Here is a 20,410-nt window from a genome sequence, read left to right as displayed (position 1 = left end):
GGTAACCAGAAGTGGACTGCCAAAATAAAAGCTGCGTCCTCTGAACGTCTTTATTAATATAAACTCTTGTTTTCGATCCTCACCGCTTTTTCGTTGCTTCTCTTCTTTTGCTTCATCTTTATGACAGACTAAATAACTCAAATAATTTCTGTTAATGTTTGATTGTGTAACTTTACAAACCAAATAAAAACTCCACAGACGAATCAGATTTTAATCTTTACAGATCAGTGTTTGCTCAAACAGAAACTTTCTCCTGAGTATAAAGAACAGTAAATATAAAAGATGAAAGGATTTCTTCCTGGTAAATAGAAATCATCAGTTATTACATTGTGCTGATCAGTACATGATGAAATAGTTACAATATTTATTAAAGAACAGAGACAGAAGATTGTATCTGAGCTCCTGCTGTGATCAGATCAGCGATTCTGCCTGAGAAATGAAAATAAAACATGAAAACAAAACAGCAGCTGCTGCTTTTACATTAAAGTCTGGAGTCTGGCGCCCCCTGTGGCCATCAGCGGCAACTGCAGCGGCGAAGCCACTGTGACCCAAACTGTTTCCATCCCGGAAGCGGGTTTCCATGGCAACCAGATGACGGTCCTCCTGGACGCTGAGCTGCTTTTACTCATTTATGTTAAACACTTCATAAAAACAAGTTTTCTGCAAACTTTGTATCATGAAAATGTTCAGAAAAGATTCGATAAATGGTTTGAGTTTCTGTTCTGGTTTTCCTGCAACACCTGAACTCATCACAGAACCTGAGAAAAAGCTCCAACCAGCTGCTTCAATGTTTATGAAGATCCAGAACCGGGTCGTCGGTTCTGGTCCTGGAAGAATCTTATAAACTAACAAAGTTTAAAAGGCATTTTTAGTTTTTCTGCTCTTAATTAAAACATCATATTAGTCCTACATAAATGAATTATCTGGTTATTCGATGGTTTCTTCTGTTAGAAAACTCGTTAAGTGAAAAACAAAACTTAAAAGACATTCCAGTTTTTTTTTGTTGCTCAGAGATTCTGTAGTTTTTCAACTAAATTTATCTATTTTCCTTTCTATGTTCTGTATTTTGGCCATTTCCTGACACATTTCTAAAGTCGTTGTTCCACATAATGGTTTCCAGGGGCAGATCTAGTGATTCTGGGGCCCAGGGCGAAAAAGGCCCCAAAAACACACTGAGTTCGTTCATCCAGTCCATGACTGCAGGTGGTTTAGTTTTTTATTATTATTATATTTTACTTAAAAGTTATCATGGCTGAAGTTTTTATCCTACTTTACCATAGAAAGTATAATTGTGTATTTATATAAAATATATATGGAGATAAAACTGTCACTGTTGATCTTCAGTTCATCAGTGATTTCAATTATTTTAAAATAAACTTTGGTAAATCACTAATAATAACATGATGCTCCAATGCTCTTTCTTTACTTCCAAATAAATAGTTAGGTCCTGTCTAACTATTATATGATTATATGGTGATTAAATTTGTTTGTCCTGGCACCCTGGCATCCTGGGCCCCTGGCACCCCTGGCCCCTGGCACACTGGGCCCCTGGCACCCCTGGCCCCTGGTAGATTGAGGCCGTGGGCATTGCCCTGCTTTAGTTAAATAGTAAACTGACCTCAGTTAATCTCTAATCAGGCAGCTTTTCCAACTTTGGCATGTCCTATGGTCGTATGTTCCCACCTCTTAACAGCCAATCAGAAGCAGGCGGACGGCAGCCTTAAAGGGCCAGGCGCTGGACCGCGTGTTGCAGGAGCAGATTGGATCCAGGACCAACAGTTCAGACAAATAGTAGCTTAACTGGAGCCAGAAGAAATGAATCATAGAAAAATATTTTGTTCTTGATTATAAAAAACACTGAGCCAGTTGGTCCAGTTGGTCCAGTTGGTCCAGTTGGCCCAGTTGGCCCAGTTGGCCCAGTTGGTCCAGTTGGTCTGGCCCAGTTGGCCCAGTTGGTCCGGTTGGCCCAGTTGGTGCGGTTGGCCCAGTTGGTCCAGTTGGTCCAGTTGGTCCAGTTGGTCACCTTTAACCAGTTTGAATGAGTAGAGTCCAAACAGCCAATCAGAGCAGAGCGCTCCTGCGCCGCCTGCTGGCCTGATGGATGCTGATGAGGAGGAAAACGTCAGGCAGCAGCTTTGGTCTCCCATTCCTGTAGAGAAAAATAAAACCACCAGTTAGAATCATCTCCTCTTGTTGAGTTATTCATGGAAACGTGTTTCTATTCACCAACGTAAAACCGTTTCTGGATTATCAAACACTTTGAATGTTTTAACGAGTTAAGGAGTTTTAATGTTTAAGGAGTTAGCATATCAGCATCATCTCAGTGCTAACATGTAGCAGCTAATGCTAATGGAAGCATCCACATTTCTAAAGAAGCTCCATGAATGATCAGAGAAACTCTGGATAGATGAACTTTGCTCCAATCTGAGGCTTGAAGAGCCTGAAGATTAAAACTAGAAACATGTTTGATGTTCATGTGGATTTATTCAGTAAATCAGGAGCAAAAAGGCAAATATGTTTTTGATTCCATTGACATTAGTTAATTAAAGGGCCTGAAATGAAGCCAATTAAAAATGTTAGAGTCCCATAAGGTAGATTTAACTGAAGTTAAAACCTTTCCTCTAATGGTCTTTGCAGCAGGATTCAAAAGGTTTTTCAGAAATGAAACATGGCGGCAGGTTAACATGTCTGATCCGTCCCACCTTCTTCCTCTGGAAAACCTTCCCGTGTTCGATGAAGAGCGCAGACGGAGCTCGTCTCAGCGAGTTCTTGGCCGAGGCCGTCCGCCGCAGCAGAGGGTTCAGGAAGCCCGCCTGGACCGGAGCAGACCAGGTCAGAGGTCAGAGGTCACAGGAGGAAACCAGCAGGACCTCAGCAGGTGCAGCTCACCTGAGCGCGCTCAGTGCAGATGGCCAGAGACTGCCTGAAGGAGGTGCGCTTGTTTCGCTTCACAGCAGATGCCAGGTTGGTTTCGGAGCCGGTTCTCAGCTGCACCGCCGGCGGGTCGACCAGCTTCAGCTTCTGGACGTCGCGCTGCATCGCCGGCGCCATCCGGCCTGAAAAACACATTTCACTTTACTCTATGAGCAAACCTCAAGGTCAGGGGTCAGAGGTCTCAAACTGCAGTCCTCAGGATATCCTGAAACTTTCAGCATGTTTTCCCTCCTGATGGTCCGGTTCTACTGGAACCAGAACTCCATCACCTGCTCCACCTCCGGCTGCTGTGGTTATCTGGGTCAAACCAACCTGTTCCCCTCCTGGCCTGTGGGGGCGCTGCACCAACAACCACTGAAGGAAACGACACAGAAACCTCTGAAGACACTGAGAGCAACTTCCTTCTTCACCAGATGGAAACAAGATGGAGGCGTCAGATTCTGGTGTTGGAGGATTTCTCTTTAGTCTTTGGCTACAGACCAGGAGCCATTTCTGCTGCTAGCGTTGGCTAGCATGTTAGCTTTGATTGTATTTACCCAGAATGCCCTGCTCTGTAGTTCACTTCCTGCTTTTGTAATGGCCTCTGGTCCGCTTGGCTTTCACATTCAAGCTGAACCAGAGTTCAGCTTGAATGTGAACTCTGGTTCAGACTAAGGTATGTCCATACCTCAGTCTGAGGTATGGAGGACCAGAGGTCAGAGGTCGATTAGTTTTCACACCTCTCCAACTGGACCGGACTTTGACTAGGCAGATGGACTGGAGTTGGATTAAAGGGGACTGATGATGCACCCTGAGCTGTCTTCTCCTGGCTCAGTAGCGGAGCAGACTGCATGCTAGCAGGGCAGTTTCATCATTTAATTCAGCCGGTGGGACAAGAGACACGTCTGGGAGTTGCAGAACTCTGGCCCTCGAGGAGTTCAGTCTGAGACCACTGATCAGATTATTCATCCTGAAGGTTTGGTCCAGGTCTGACTCACTGCTGCTCAGCACCGTGTTGCTGTAGGTCACCGATTCTCTGGACGACACCGAGTTACGGTGAGCTGAATCCTGAGAGCCGTGCTGCTGAAAGACAAACAGGGATCAGCAGCCTCGACACAGAAAGCACATCTTCCCCATCGACTGCAGGGAGGATCGTCAGAAGAATGAATTTCCGGCTTGTACCAGGGCTTTCTGTGGAGCGGAGTTGGAGTAGAGGGGCTGGCTGCTGGTGGTTCTGGTAAGGCAGAATGGGTCGTCCATGTAGGCGTTGGACGTTGGGAACCGGCGCGTTTGCAGCCCGCTGAGGAAAGAAGAGCAAGATTTAAACTCAGAGAACAGAACAAGAGTGATGTCATGAAGGGATTTGCTGGTTTTAAAAAGTTTGTCCCACCTGAGGGCACCACCTGTGTTCTCCTGAGTCTTGTTGTCATGGTAACCACTACTGGCAGCTCCGTCCTGCAGCAGCTTCAGCCATTTTTCTTTTTCCTCCAACGAGCTCACCTGAAGTGATGAAGGTTAGACAGAAAGACTTGATGATGGGGAACTAACCTGAGACTCCGGAGCTCCGATCTGCCAGCTCACCTCCAGCACGGCCACCTGGTCGCCGAGCATGCTCAGTGAGATCCTGTAGCAGCGGTCTGGGTCGTCTCTGACCTCACAGCCTCGGAGCTGGACCGTGTACTGAGGCGACCGCTTCACCTCTTCCTCCTCGTCTTTCTCCATCTCCTCTCCGAACATGTTGAGGACGCCGTCCTCCACCTGACACTGTAAACTCTGCCACTGGCAGTTCATCAGGACGTTCAGGAACCCTGCAGGTCCACAGTACTAAACGTCACCGACCGGCATTTACTGCAAACCCATACAGGCTGCAGCCCACTCCTCCAGTTTGGGGCCAATATCAGCTTCTCTGTTCCTATCCTGGTGTTTCTGGTGGTCTTTCTTCTACGCCTACCACTGCTGCTCCACTGTGATCCAGGCAGTAAGTCACCACCTGTCCATCAGTCTGGATCATTTCCTGATCAGTCCCAATCAGGAATGATCTCTTGTGGTGTCTCCCTGTAGGGCCTTCATCTCATATTAACACAGATCCACCTGCTCCTTGGTTGTGATGCTCCATGAACACTTTGCTTACCTCACACTCAGCCATCTTGAGTTGGACTGTTTCAGGAGCTTCTTCCCACAGGCTGAATGTTTGGTTCTGATTTGGTAAAACCCAGCATTTAGGAGTGATCACCCTGATAAACTCCAGGATCGTTGCTGTGTCATCCTACATAGCTGCTTTGACACTCATTTGTCGTCTAGGAGTTTTGGTGTCAGCTTCTGTCTCCTCCAGGTTATTACATGATGTCAGTGTAAATGGGTTCAACATTGTTGTTGCCATTCAGCTGCCTTTCTTTCTGTAGGTACATGGCCCTTGCTGGCCTGGTACTTCAACCCTTCGGTTGCGATCACCCTCCCTCTCTTGGACAGTCTGCAGAAAGTTCTGATTCCCAACCCTACATCCTGGGTTTCTGGATCACTGACTTGGCATCTCGCTTGTTCTCACAGCTTGAATATGGATCTTGGTCACGGCTTCCACTAAATTTTTCTGAATTGTTCAATTAAAAAGATTTATCCCTAAATTATCCATGTAAACAGTTGACTGTTTCTGAACTGTCTACAGTCAGTTTTGAATAATTTAAAGTCCATCATCACCTTAACATAAATCCCCCCAATCAACCAGCTGTAAATTGGGGGCCTGTCCGGGATGTAAACCACACAGAGTCTGAGTGTGTAGTAACTGATGATGAATGTTCTGATGGATTGTATTGTTAGTGCAGGATGTTGACAACCCTGATGGTGAAGACTTCAACCAAGACTAATTTATTAGAACCGGCTAAGTATCCAGGTTTGCCAGATTTGCTTCAGAAAGTTCAACAGTTCTGTTTTTCTCAACACAGATGTAAAGTTTCAGTACCTTTGTCTCTGTTGAGGCTGCAGTAAGCTGAAGGTTTCTCCTCATCAGAGTCGGTAAGAACTGTACTGGACTGAAGACACAACAAAAACATTTTCACTTAGAGTTCACATGTTTGTTTCCTATTAGTAAAGATGTTTTCTTAAGGTTTTTCCTGGTTTTTAGAGTTTAAAAGCTCCCCATCTGGATGTTCTTCACTGGGCCAGGAGAACCTTGGTGTGTTTCTTACCCTGCAGGACAGTCGCAGATCAGATTTACTCAGAGAGGAGAAGCTCTGAGACTCCACTTCCCCTCCAGCGCTCACCTCCTCGATCACCTTCACACAGGAAACACAGAGAATGACTTCACATCAGGAACAGCTCGTCCATGAATGTTGCTGTCAGCAGCCCAGGGTTCATAGAGGTTGGTTCAGGTTGAAAGGTGCTTGGTGAACTGCTCACCTTCCTCCACTCGTCCGCCTGCTGGAAGCTGCTGTAGCCCAGAACCAGAGACTCAGAGCCCACTGGGACCAGTTTGAGCTGGTGCTGGATCTTAGCGCTGCTCTTCGACTTGTAGACAATCTGACAGCCGTGAAGGTTCAACTCCAGCTGGGGCAGCAGGTCCCGGGCAAATTTATAGCACTGGTGGAGACAGAGTTACAAAGTGGCTGTTCGTCTGTCCATCCATCCATCCACCATCCATCCATCCATCCATCCATCCATCCGTCCATCCATCCATCCATCCATCATCCATCCATCCATCCATCCATCATCCATCCATCATCCATCCATCCATCATCCATCCATCCATCATCCATCCATCATCCATCCATCCATCCATCATCCATCCATCCATCCGTCCGTCCATCCATCCATCCATCATCTATCCATCCATCCATCCATCCATCCATCATCTATCCATCCATCCATCCATCCATCCATCCATCCATCCATCCATCCATCATCCATCCATCCATCCATCATCTATCCATCCATCCATCCATCCATCCATCCATCCATCCACCATCCATCCGTCCATCATCCATCCATCCATCCATCCATCATCCATCCATCCATCCATCCATCCACCATCCATCCGTCCATCATCCATCCATCCATCCATCCATCCACCATCCATCCGTCCATCATCCATCCATCCATCCATCCGTCCATCATCCATCCATCCATCCATCCATCCACCATCCATCCGTCCATCATCCATCCATCCATCCATCCATCATCCATCCATCCATCCATCCATCCATCATCCATCCATCCATCCATCATCCGTCCATCCATCCATCCATCCATCATCTATCCATCCATCCATCATCCATCCATCCACCATCCATCCATCCATCCATCCATCCATCCATCCATCCATCCATCCATCCATCCACCATCCATCCATCCATCCATCCATCCATCCATCCACCATCCATCCGTCCATCATCCATCCATCCATCCATCCATCATCCATCCATCCATCCATCCACCATCCATCCGTCCATCATCCATCCATCCATCCATCCGTCCACCATCCATCCGTCCATCATCCATCCATCCATCCATCCGTCCATCATCCATCCATCCATCCATCCATCCATCCATCCACCATCCATCCGTCCATCATCCATCCATCCATCCATCCATCCATCATCCATCCATCCATCCATCCATCCATCATCCATCCATCCATCATCCATCCATCCATCCATCCATCCATCATCTATCCATCCATCCATCCATCATCCATCCATCCATCCATCCATCCATCCATCCACCATCCATCCGTCCATCATCCATCCATCCATCCATCCATCCATCATCCATCCATCCATCCATCCATCCATCCATCCATCCATCATCCATCCATCCATCCATCATCTATCCATCCATCCATCATCCATCCATCCATCCATCCATCCATCCATCCATCCATCCATCCATCCATCCATCATCCATCCATCATCCATCCATCCATCCATCCATCATCCATCCATCCATCCATCATCTATCCATCCATCCATCATCCATCCATCCATCCATCCATCATCCATCCATCCATCATCCATCCATCATCCATCCATCATCCATCCATCATCCATCCATCATCCATCCATCCATCATCCATCCATCAATCCATCCACCATCCATCCATCCATCCATCCATCCATCCATCCATCCATCCGTCCATCCATCCATCCATCCACCATCCATCCATCCATCCATCCATCCATCCATCCGTCCATCCATCATCTATCCATCCATCCATCCATCCATCCATCCATTCATCCATCCATCATCCATCCATCCATCCATCTGTCCATCATCCATCCATCCATCATCCATCCATCATCCATCCATCCATCATCCATCCATCATCCATCCATCCATCATCCATCCATCCATCCATCCATCCATCCATCATCCATCCATCATCCATCCATCCATCCATCCATCCATCCATCCATCATCCATCCATCCATCCATCCATCATCCATCCATCCATCATCCATCCATCATCCATCCATCCATCATCCATCCATCATCCATCCATCCATCATCCATCCATCCATCCATCCATCCATCATCCATCCATCATCCATCCATCCATCCATCCATCCATCCATCATCCATCCATCCATCCATCCATCATCCATCCATCCATCATCCATCCATCATCCATCCATCCATCATCCATCCATCATCCATCCATCCGCCATCCATCCATCATCCATCCATCATCCATCCATCATCCATCCATCATCCATCCATCCATCATCCATCCATCATCCATCCATCCATCATCCATCCATCATCAATCCATCCATCCATCTTCCTGTTCTTGGTTCTCATCCTTCCTCAGATAAATCATCTCATCTTGAACCAGTAGTAGTCATGGTTATACTGGCAGTAAGGGACAACAATCGCAGTCGCTCCGTTCAGGACTTCTGTCCCTCACTAAAGATGTCCACCAAGGCGCCTCAACCTGATCAGGTGACGCAGCATCAATAACGCCACATCACGCCATGAGGGACAAAGCAGAATAACCAAACCAGAACCAAAGTGTTCAACGTGTCTGGATTGAACACTTTGGGTCTCCGCAGCGGCCTCTAGTGGAGATTACAGGCTCTGCAGCTGCAGGGTGTGCGTTTCCTCCTCTTCCTCACCAGCAGCATGTCGTTCTTGATGATGAAGAGCTGCTTGCTCCACTGTCCGAGCCACTTCCTCCTCCACAGGTACCCGCAGAGCCGGGACTCCGGCGTGGGCCGCAGGCTGATCTGGGAGCTGCTCCACTGGATGTAGTGAGCTCTGTCCTTCACAAGGCCGCCTCCTTCATCCTCATCATCCTCTTCCTCACCGTACGACTCGTAGTGACTGCTCTCTGACTCCGCCCTCTCTGGAGGAAGGAAAAGGTTCCTGTTCAGTGGCTTTAGACCCGCTGAGGTTCCTCTGCTGTGTCTGCGGTACCTGTGTTGGACGCGGTGGTTTCAGACGCTACGTAAGGTTCTGCTTCCTCGTACGTGTCCTCTTCATCGTCACCGCCAAGCCCGCCTGGAGGATGAGGAGGGACGGTGGGGCCCTGCAAAGAGTCATTCATATGCTGAGCACATGTCGCTAATCTGCTGATAGCGGAGCTAATTCTTCTTACAGCGCTTTGCTCATCTTGCTAACATTTAGCGCACTTAGCTTCCACATGGAGAGCGCTAATTTACTTTGCTATAAGTAAACTTCCAGCTGAATAAAGTTCAACATCTGTGCTGAAGTTTCATCGCCAATTCATAAAAATTATTCAAATAGTTTCTATTCAGGCTCTTATTTTGAAGTGGACTGTTCCGTTTCCTCTCATCATGTTTTTAATTAAAACAAGAAACATTCAGCAACAAAATAAACATTAAAGGATACGACATGAACCTAAATGTAATATTTAAGGACTTTATAAAACATGTAAATTATGATGTCAGAATTAAACTGTTTTTATAGTTACTTTGAGCTCCACCAGATAAAAGGAAAGTTACTGGGTGTGAATACTTTTGTGAGCTCTGTGAACGCTGTGCTGGGATTTTGATCTTATCGTGTGTGTGTGTGTGTTTTCTGTCCATCACGTAGACCAGATGCTAATCTGCCGCCATCAGCGGCCGCTTCCTCCCCCTGCAGGTCCGTCAGCCAATGGGAGTGCGGCGCGGCGGCCTCCCGTGTAAACAGAGCGCTTCCTGTGCCTCCCTCACACACACCCGCTCACCCCGCCGTCTCCTCCCAAACCCCCGGAGGCCCCGCTCTGTCATTACTGACCCACATCACAGGCGCTGGATCCCATCTAAAAACAAACTTTCTTCCCTCCGCCCAGTTTTCCTTTGAGCTCCTCTCTGAGGTCGGGGAGCGAGGAGGTTTGGTTAGAGTCTGACCTGCCGTGATGGGATGATGACCCTTTTCCTAACCGCTGATTAATGATGCTCCTGTGTTGCCATGGTAACTGTATGATGGGAAACAGGAGGTTTTGTCGAGGTTCTCTAAACCGCCACTGCAGGATTTCTGGAGACTTTTCATTTTTTCTTTGGATTCTTTTCCTTTAAATCTGTTTTTATTTGACAACCCTGGAGGAGAAACCAGTTTGCCCAGTTTGCCCAGTGACGTTTGCTCACCCCGCTCTTCATCCAGTCCGACGGGTCCTGATGTGAGATCAGCTGAGACGACCAAACTGCATCTGGAAACAACCAAACATGGAGCAAACGTCGGATCTGAGGTGGGAGAAGGAAGGCGGCGCCGCGGCGTACCTGTCCCAGGTGAGTCATCCAGCTCGTTGCCTAGCGACGATGAGGGACAGCTCATCACCATGTACTCAGCATCTTCCACTGCAGACACAGGAAACCATTCACACATTAAGAAGCTGAATGTTTCCATCACATTAATATGTCCTAGAAGCTCAGATGAATCTGTGAACGTGTTTCATCTGCAGCCTGTTTCTCTCCGTCTGCGCCGTTTGTTTGGACCAAACAGGAAGTGGAACCAGGTGAACCAGGAAGTGATCAGCAGGTCGCTACCTGGAGCGTCGGGCGTCTGCAGTTTGGACAGCAGCTCTGAGATCGACTTCTTCTGCGCCTGAGCGATGTAGCTCAGGTTCTCCGAGTCGAGAACCGACAGGAACGTCTGCAGATCCCAGATCAGCTTCGCCAGAACTGAGCACAGCAGGGAGAGAGAGGAGCAGTGGGCGAGTTAACGAACGAGTCAGTCACTCAACAGTTAGTGAACAAGCCAGGTAATGAACGAGTCAGTAACTGAACGAGTCAGTGACTGAACGAGTCAGTAACTGAACGAGTCATTCATCAGCCAGCTGAACGAGTCAGTAACTGAACGAGTCAGTAACTGAACGAGTCAGTGACTGAACGAGTCAGTGACTGAACGAGTCAGTAACTGAACGAGTCAGTAACTGAACGAGTCAGTGACTGAACGAGTCAGTGACTGAACGAGTCAGTAACTGAACGAGTCATTCATCAGCCAGCTGAACGAGTCAGTAACTGAACGAGTCAGTAACTGAACGAGTCAGTGACTGAACGAGTCAGTGACTGAACGAGTCAGTAACTGAACGAGTCATTCATCAGCCAGCTGAACGAGTCAGTAACTGAACGAGTCATTCATCAGCCAGCTGAACGAGTCAGTGACTGAACGAGTCAGTAACTGAACGAGTCAGTCTCCAGTCCGTCTCCCTCGTTGCCGCCATGTTTGGAGCCACTGAGAGAAGTTCAGACATCCAGCTTTTCCGACTTTGCCTCTCCATCTCTCCAGTTTACAACTGAGGCAACGGTTGCCTGAGAGCGACAGAGAGGCAACGGTTGCCTGAGAGCGACAGAGAGGCAACGGTTGCCTGAGAGGGACAGAGAGGCAACGGTTGCCTGAGAGGGACAGAGAGGCAACGGTTGCCTGAGAGGGACAGAGAGGCAACGGTTGCCTGAGAGGGACAGAGAGGCAACGGTTGCCTGAGAGGGACAGAAAGGCAACGGTTGCCTGAGAGGGACAGAGAGGCAACGGTTGCCTGAGAGGGACAGAGAGGCAACGGTTGCCTGAGAGCGACAGAGAGGCAACGGTTGCCTGAGAGCGACAGAGAGGCAACGGTTGCCTGAGAGGGACAGAGAGGCAACGGTTGCCTGAGAGCGACAGAGAGGCAACGGTTGCCTGAGTTGCGGTGACTCATGTTTGGTCCTTATCTGTGTTTCCTCTGAAACAGACTCTCTGTCTGTTTGCTCTCCTTCCTTAATGTTTAACTGTTTCCATCATTCCAGCAGCTTTGCATCATCAACCAGATTCAGCTTCATGAGCAGATCTGACTGTAAACATCAGCGGGAATCAATAACGGTTATTAATAATCACAGATGTAAGGAATCAGACGAATGAAGCGTTTTTCTCTCTGTGGACGGATTAAAACACCTCGGCTTGTTTTCCGCTGGTTTGACGCTCGGCGTGGAAAACGGGATAAAAAGCAGGAAAGTTTCTCCCATCATGTAGCGGATCAGAGCAAACACTCGGTGCTGCTAATGGTTAACCTTCTGCTCCAGCGCCTGGTGTTTGTGCTGCTCAGTTGATAAAGTTTCAGAACCAGATAAATAATCAATGAACTGATTATTAAAATTCAAATCAGAGACAAACTGGAAGAAATTCTCGCAAAAGTCGCTTTAGGGCCTCAATAATAACTGGAAATAAACTGAAATTAAATGTATTTGTATTGAAACTGTTGATTCCTTCTTTTTATTTTTACCGCTGTAATCTCATGTTTTTGTTTTTTTGTCCTTTGAACTGCTGAAATATGCTTTACAAAAAACTTAATGATTTTAATGGCTATCAACACAGTGACACTTTGCGCCATAAGATAATCTGTCAGATAAAACTAAAGTTTTTGAAAAACATGTCAGATGTAATAAAAGATGAAAGATTAAAGTTTCAGAGCTTAGAAATGTTTAGAAGCCATAATAATTATTGATTCAGAACATAAATGTATTTTTGACATATAATTATCAGAAACAAGTTACATGGAGTCTGGATTCATCAGTTGAATTTATTCTGATTAACATCAAATTAATGTTTTATGTTTTCATTGTTGCTGAAATCTTATTTTTTCGGGTTCATGTCTGTTGCAGGAGAGACTCAGTTTGACAAAATGTGATTCTTTAATGTGATTTTATCCGTTTCTGGCTTTGAGCATCACAAACAAATGATCTTGTAAGCGGTTTAATCTCAGAATAAATGAGATTAAAGCAGTTTTAGTGTCTGCTGAGCGAAATGAGCCTCCGTCTCATCCTCCTTCCCTTCCTGCCTTTCATAGGAATCTGAGGAATTTGTGGCCTTTTGGGGGGAAATCATGAGAATAACATTTGCTGTGATGCAAATAAGGTTCATGAATTATTTTCCAGGGAGAAACAAACAACCTAAACTGTCCATCAGTTTGGACATCTGCAGTACCACCTGCAGCCAGCAGCGGCAGTATTCATTAGACTGACAAGAAGAATCCAGAAGAAGTCCTGTTTACAGTTTTCCATAAGTTATTTAGGAGAGACAGTAAATATGATCAGACAACAAAACTGAATGTTTCAAAGGTGAACACAGATGCACTCCACACTTTTCAGATTTTCTTTGGAGTAAATGTTAATATTTCATTTCACTGTCACATAAAAAATAAACTCTGTATTCATGTGATGCCTGCACCCCCAGCCTGCATCAGTCCCATGTCTGTATTCAGCTGGTTTAGAGGTGGAGACCAGCTGTGGCCTCAAGAAGGTCCGGTTCTGGTTCCGGTTCTGGTTCTGGTACAACCTTTACTTTCTGGTTTTAAGTGAGCTTCATTGAGGCAAATGAGTCTCAAAGGGCCGATCTCAGAGCCGCTTGTGAGGCGGACATGCAGACAGAGCCGTCCTGAACAATGGAGGCCTGTCCTGGAGTCCATTCATGGGGACAGACTGCGTCCATTCAGGCGGCGGCGTGGGAGACGGAGGTTAAATGTTGATTAACTCCTCTGCCGTTTCACAGCGCTGCTTATCAGGCCGCTGCTGCTTTAAACACCGAGCTGCACATACCTCTCACACCCACAGCTCTGCAGCAACAACACGAGACACGAGGACGGCTGGACACGTCCAAACACACTGGAGACATCCAGAAACATGGGACATGTTCAAAAACACTGGAGATGTCCAGAAACACTGGAGACGTCCAGAAACACGGGACATGTTCAAAAACACTGGAGACGTCCAGAAACACTGGAGACATCCAGAAACACGGGACATGTTCAAAAACACTGGAGACATCCAGAAACATGGGACACGTCCAGAAACACTGGAGACGTCCAGAAACACTGGAGACGTCCAGAAACACTGGAGACGTCCAGAAACACAGGACATGTCCAAAAATACTGGAGACGTCCAGAAACACGGGACATGTTCAAAAACACTGGAGACGTCCAGAAACACTGGAGACGTCCAGAAACACGGGACATGTTCAAAAACACTGGAGACGTCCAAACACACTGGAGACATCCAGAAACATGGGACATGTTCAAAAACACTGGAGACGTCCAGAAACACGGGACATGTTCAAAAACACTGGAGACGTCCAAACACACTGGAGACATCCAGAAACACGGGACATGTTCAAAAACACTGGAGACGTCCAGAAACACGGGACATGTTCAAAAACACTGGAGACGTCCAAACACACTGGAGACGTCCAGAAACATGGGATACGTCCAAACACACTGGAGACGTCCAGAAACACTGGAGACGTCCAGAAACACTGGAGACGTCCAGAAACACTGGAGACGTCCAGAAACACGGGACATGTCCAAAAATACTGGAGACGTCCAGAAACACTGGAGACGTCCAGAAACACGGGACATGTTCAAAAACACTGGAGACGTCCAAACACACTGGAGACATCCAGAAACATGGGACACGTCCAAACACACTGGAGACGTCCAGAAACATGGGACACGTCCAAAAACACTGGAGACGTCCAAACACACTGGAGACATCCAGAAACATGGGACACGTCCAAACACACTGGAGACGTCCAGAAACACTGGAGACGTCCAGAAACATGGGACACGTCCAAACACACTGGAGACGTCCAGAAACACTGGAGACGTCCAGAAACACTGGAGACGTCCAGAAACATGGGACACGTCCAAAAACACTGGAGACGTCCAAACACACTGGAGACATCCAGAAACATGGGACACGTCCAAACACACTGGAGACGTCCAGAAACACTGGAGACGTCCAGAAACACTGGAGACGTCCAGAAACACGGGACATGTCCAAAAATACTGGAGACGTCCAGAAACACTGGAGACGTCCAGAAACACGGGACATGTTCAAAAACACTGGAGACGTCCAAACACACTGGAGACATCCAGAAACATGGGACACGTCCAAACACACTGGAGACGTCCAGAAACATGGGACACGTCCAAAAACACTGGAGACGTCCAAACACACTGGAGACATCCAGAAACATGGGACACGTCCAAACACACTGGAGACGTCCAGAAACACTGGAGACGTCCAGAAACACTGGAGACATCCAGAAACACTGGAGACGTCCAGAAACACTGGAGACGTCCAGAAACACGGGACATGTCCAAAAATACTGGAGACGTCCAGAAACACTGGAGACGTCCAGAAACACGGGACATGTTCAAAAACACTGGAGACGTCCAAACACACTGGAGACATCCAGAAACATGGGACACGTCCAAACACACTGGAGACGTCCAGAAACACTGGAGACATCCAGAAACACTGGAGATGTCCAAACACACTGGAGACATCCAGAAACATGGGACATGTCCAAACACTCTGGAGACGTCCAAAAACATGGGACATGTCTAAAAACACGAGACATGTTCAAAAACACTGGACACGTCCAAACACACTGGACACGTCCAGAAACACGGGACAGCAGGACATGTCCAAAGACTCGGGATAGGAGGACACGTCCAAAAACACACAGGATGCATTAAAAAACTCGGTGCTGCTTGTTACACAGTGAAATATTAACAGCAATAATTTGGGTTTTTTAACTCATCATAAGACAAAATAACAGGGTTTTCATTCATTTATAAACGTCCCAGTTTCAAACTAAATATTTAGTTAGCAAGCCAAATATTTACCTACAAGCTAAATAGTCGCTAACTAAATATTTAAGTAGGAAGCTAAATATTTAGCTTATAAATTAAATGTTTAAGTCCAAACTATTTAAGTTGGCTAGCTATACGTAGCTTACAGACAAAATGTTTAGATTTCTATCTACATATTCAGCCTATAAACTGAATATTGAGGTTGCTAGCTAAGTATTTAGCTTGCAAATTAATATTTAGCTTATGTACAAATTAAACATTTAGCTTCCTAACCAAATATTTTGATTACAAACAAAATACTTAGCTGGCTAACAAAATATTTAGTTTGCTAACTAATATTCAGCTTCATTACAAATTAAACATTTAGTTTGCTAGTGAGATATTTAGCTTGCTAATTAATTTTTAGCTCGCTAATTAACATTTAGCTTTACTACAAATTAATTCCAAACTAAACTAAATATTTAACTTGCTAATGTTGTGATCTCACCATCACTTCCTGTCTCTGGCTTCAAGCTGCACTGACCTAAAACTGACATTTTCATATGAAAATAACAACTTCACCACAAAATAACAGAGAACACAAAAAGAGAACTTTATATAATTCTCATGTGTTTACCCCATGATGCGTGCATGAAGATCAAACTAAATCAGCCGCATCTGTGATCCTGGTCTCACACCAGCTGAGTTTTTCTCCTGGACCGGCTGTAGAACTGAGAGTCCGGCCATTAAACCCTACAGCTCTGTTAAAACCAGCTGCTGTGGTTAAAACCTTCCTGGCTTCGGTTCATGGATCCAGAAACAAGTGGAGGTCCTCACTCAGTTCTCCATTAAAAGCCTCAGCTAAGCTGCTCAACAATGGCTGCTGGTCTGCAGCTGCATGTGACCCAGATTCAGCCAGATGTGTCCAGGTCCGGTCCTCCAGAGCCCGCTCTCCCTGGCTTTAGCCACATCTTCCCCAGTTAGCAGATTGGCTCCCAGCTGATCAGTCTTGTCAGTTGTTTCCTGATTGTTTCTGTGTTTATTTGTGGCCTGAAGCCTGAAATCAAAGCAGAGAGAAACGGGCCTCAGCTGCTCCTGTAATCGGCTTCGGTCGCAGCTTTTAGAAAAAGTAGTTTCAGCAGCGCTGCCATGAGAACCAAACCCTGAAATTAGTCAGAAGATGTGATTCCTGCAAAACCCCCAAACATGTTGTGTGTCTGTCCAGCTGTGTTTGTGGGGACTTGTGTATTTATATCCCTTATGGGGACATGGCGAATTATGGGGACGTTTTGTGCTGATCAAACCTTCAAAGAGGTACTTAGGGGCTTGAAGTTGTCTTTTCGTGTTAGAATGACATTGATTCATGTTTGTTGAGACAAAATCGTGTGATTTTGGGACCTCAGATGTAGAGAAGTGCAAACATGTGTGCAGCAGGGAGGGAGCCACTTTCTTTCATCTGCTGGAGAGAAAACGCTCCATTCATGTTTCTGAGCTGCTTCCAGGAGACACCAGCAGCTTATCTCCTCAGTGTTCCTCAGCATTTAGTTTCCGTTTGCTCTCCTGATATCTCAGTGGACTAGGTTAGCTCTTAATATGGGAATAACTGTTGGTTTGGATACCTTGAAGACACAAACACCCGGAAATCTGATGGATCTAAACGGCCTATTAGCTGTGTCCCCGGAGACACCGCAGGAGGAAGACATGATGATGAAGAACAGGAAGGAGGAGGAGGATGGAGGAGCAAGCAGGGGTGTTTCCGATTGTTAACATACCAGCAGCGCGATAAAGACTTCACAGCAGCAGGAGGACGGGCTGAAACAGTGCCCCCTATAGGCAAACAGCTGCAGCTGCACAAAATACATGTCGCTGTTTCCATTTCGCTAAGAAACAAAACGGTTCTTCACTCAGAGAATCACTCTGCTGTTTTTATTGGAAGCTAAATGAGTTTACAGCTTTGCTGTTTGTTTTTAAATCCCGTGCAAACAGCAGCAGAGGCTTTAAAATTTAATCCATGAAGATAAACATAACTTTAAAGGCCTTTAGCTTAAATATTACAAAATTTTTAAAGTGACTCTTTAAAAGTAACAAAGAAGGAATTTATCAGGTCTGATTCAGTTCAAAAAAGACAAATAAAATAAAAATATTTAAATAGATTATTTTAACTGTCAGGAGAAAAATCCTCAAAAAATGCCTGAAAAAGTTAATTAAATCAGCTGCTGATCTCAAACCCTTTGCATGTAAAAGCTTGAACTGTTTATGAAGACATTTTTTAAAATACTTAATCTTAACAGTCAAACATATTGTATCTGTCATTTTTAACACAAACAAATTAGAAAATATTTACCTTGACTAAAAGGTCATATTCAATAAATTAGAATATTATTGAAAAGTCCATTTATTTCAGTTAATTAAAAAGTCAAATACTGACTTGTTTTCATGATTATGATGATTTTCTGCTTACAGTTCATAAAAACAAAACATTTAGATTATAACATTACATGAGACCAATAAAAAATATTTTTAAAAATAGAAATGTGGATTTAATGATTTAAAGTATGTTTAACATCTGATTACAGGTTGATATTTTGAAATTATATATTCAACCTGACAAACAAGCCTCATCATATTCTTACAAAGATATTCATGTTTCATTGTGTTTATGTTTGCTTTAGTTTTTATTTTTATCATTAAAGTAGTAAAAACATGTTTTCATAGTGTTTGAAACATTAAAAACCTGCATCACATTTTCATAAAAATAAAGACAACTAAATTTTCACTCCATCGTTTCTTCTTGCAGTTTCAGTGTTTTTATATCGACTCTTATGGGATATTTGGTACGGATTGTATCAGTTTGTATACTTTGATAATAAGGAGATTTAATAGTTTACAATAAGCTGCAGATATTCCACATGAGGAAATTTCTTGATAATTTGATAAACGATGCTGTGAATTATTTTATTTAATCAGAAATCGCTACTGTTGCACATCGAAAAGTTGTTAAAAACACTAAAAACTACATTATAGCTGCAGGATGGTGCAGATCATTCACCTTTACTTCATCAGTGGTTTTATTGTCTTCATCGTCTCTCTCAGAATGTCTTCCACCAGATTTTTGTTGATAATTTTAGGTGGTTTTCTATAATCTGATGTGGTGACATGACTCCATCTCCTCCAGCCAAATTAACGTCATTTTCCTAACTTCAATCAGGAATCAGAACCACCACAATGTACAATATAAAATATCTCAATAAACATTAAATTAAGCTAAATTATACAAGTGATTTGGGTCTTTTAAGGATCATTTAAGGATCACAGGTTGTTATGGAAGAGGAAGAAAAGCTGATCTGCAGCAAACTTTGGATCAATATTTAACAGAATAATTAAAACTTTTGAGACTTTTTTATTAATTGCTTGTTTAATTTGATTCAGAAACACAAATAAAGTAAACAAATATTACATAAACCCTTAAAATCTACTTAAAATATTCTACATATCTGAAGACAAATGGCTGTTTTTACTGAGCTGCTCTGTTATCTGGAGTTAGATTCAGTCTGTCAGAGAAACAGTGAATAGAATAGAATAGAATAGAATAGAATAGAATAGAATAGAATAGAATAGAATAGAATAGAAACAACCTCAGTACCTTTCTGTTTGTCCATGTCTGTCGTCTCAGCAGCAGTTCATCTTCAGTCTCATCTCTGCTGGAAGAAAAACAGACGTCAGGTTTCCTCCTTCCTGGACTCCCTCTGTTGGCTTTGTGGGACACACCGAGGTCTGACAGCCCAGTCCTGCCCCTCACAGCCCAGTCCTGCCCCTCACAACCTAGTCCTGCCCCTCCGAGACCTGAACACACGGAGGAGGGGGATCGTCCGTCTGTGATGGTCAGAGTGAAAAGCAAGCAACCTTTGATTCTGATTTTGCTTCATATCTGTCCATCTTGACCTCCTCTCCTGTCTCCTGGACTTCCTTTGAGATGTTTACGTCCCTCTCTGTACTTTAGACTCGGACGCGTTCCCTGTCCCCTGTCTTAGTTGTTTCCAGTCTGCGGTGGTTTCTTTCCGTCTCCCAGCAGTTAAAAGTTAGAAGCCACTTTCTGTGGCTGCACTTCTAAACCAGGAAAGCTTCCAGATGTTGTTCCTCTCATTCTTGACTTAAAGTGTCCAACAGCACCAGGTCCAACTTCTGGTCCTTAACTTCTCCTTCAGAGACAGTCGCTGTACCCTCCTCCTCCTCCTCTTCCTCTTCCTCAGCCTAACCTCTGGAATGTGGTTCATTGTCTTGGTGAAAACTGGATGAACATCTCATGAAGAGATGATGTTGAAGGCTCAGCGTCAATGCTGCATCAGAGAGCCCACAGCATGATACCACCTCTTACCATCTCAGAACCAGAGGTCAACAACGGTAGACTCGTCCATCCAGCCTTACCTGCTGGAGCCACAGCCTGAACAAACATCTCCAGTAAAC

General features: G+C 45.1%; 1 protein-coding gene across 2 annotated transcripts; it reads right to left on the bottom strand.

Annotated features, from left to right (window-relative positions):
- Window positions 1-191: 191 nt before the first annotated feature.
- On the bottom strand, window positions 192-19,897 carry LOC106906798 (actin filament-associated protein 1-like 2). 2 transcript variants are annotated; one of them, XM_014972227.2, is made up of 16 exons: window positions 19,590-19,897; window positions 10,890-11,024; window positions 10,623-10,700; window positions 10,491-10,552; window positions 9,319-9,430; window positions 9,018-9,247; window positions 6,307-6,486; window positions 6,096-6,182; window positions 5,870-5,939; window positions 4,495-4,721; window positions 4,304-4,413; window positions 4,096-4,213; window positions 3,912-3,996; window positions 2,890-3,056; window positions 2,703-2,813; window positions 192-2,149 (listed from the first exon to the last, which is right to left on the bottom strand). In XM_014972227.2, exons 1-16 carry the CDS (start codon window positions 19,603-19,605, stop codon window positions 2,123-2,125), a joined length of 1,815 nt encoding a protein of 604 aa, XP_014827713.2. In that variant the 5' UTR covers window positions 19,606-19,897; the 3' UTR covers window positions 192-2,122. The 2 variants fall into 2 exon arrangements, with proteins under 2 accessions (XP_014827713.2, XP_014827714.2); XM_014972228.2 differs by having other exon boundaries at window positions 3,912-3,993; window positions 19,590-19,896.
- Between the last annotated feature and the right edge of the window lie 513 nt (window positions 19,898-20,410).

Source organism: Poecilia mexicana, unplaced genomic scaffold, assembly GCF_051168715.1.
Source record: "Poecilia mexicana isolate PSO_F unplaced genomic scaffold, ASM5116871v1 scaffold_9, whole genome shotgun sequence".
NCBI lineage: Eukaryota > Metazoa > Chordata > Actinopteri > Cyprinodontiformes > Poeciliidae > Poecilia > Poecilia mexicana.
This window is presented reverse-complemented; position numbering and strand designations above follow the sequence as displayed.

Excerpts from the sequence above, each read along its gene's own strand:
- LOC106906798 (XM_014972227.2), bottom strand. Across the intron at positions 3,997-4,095 it reads CCGCTCCACAGAAAGCCCTG|CAGCACGGCTCTCAGGATTC; the intron begins GTACAAGCCGGA and ends TTTGTCTTTCAG. Across the intron at positions 2,150-2,702 it reads AGGTTTTCCAGAGGAAGAAG|GAATGGGAGACCAAAGCTGC; the intron begins GTGGGACGGATC and ends TTTTCTCTACAG.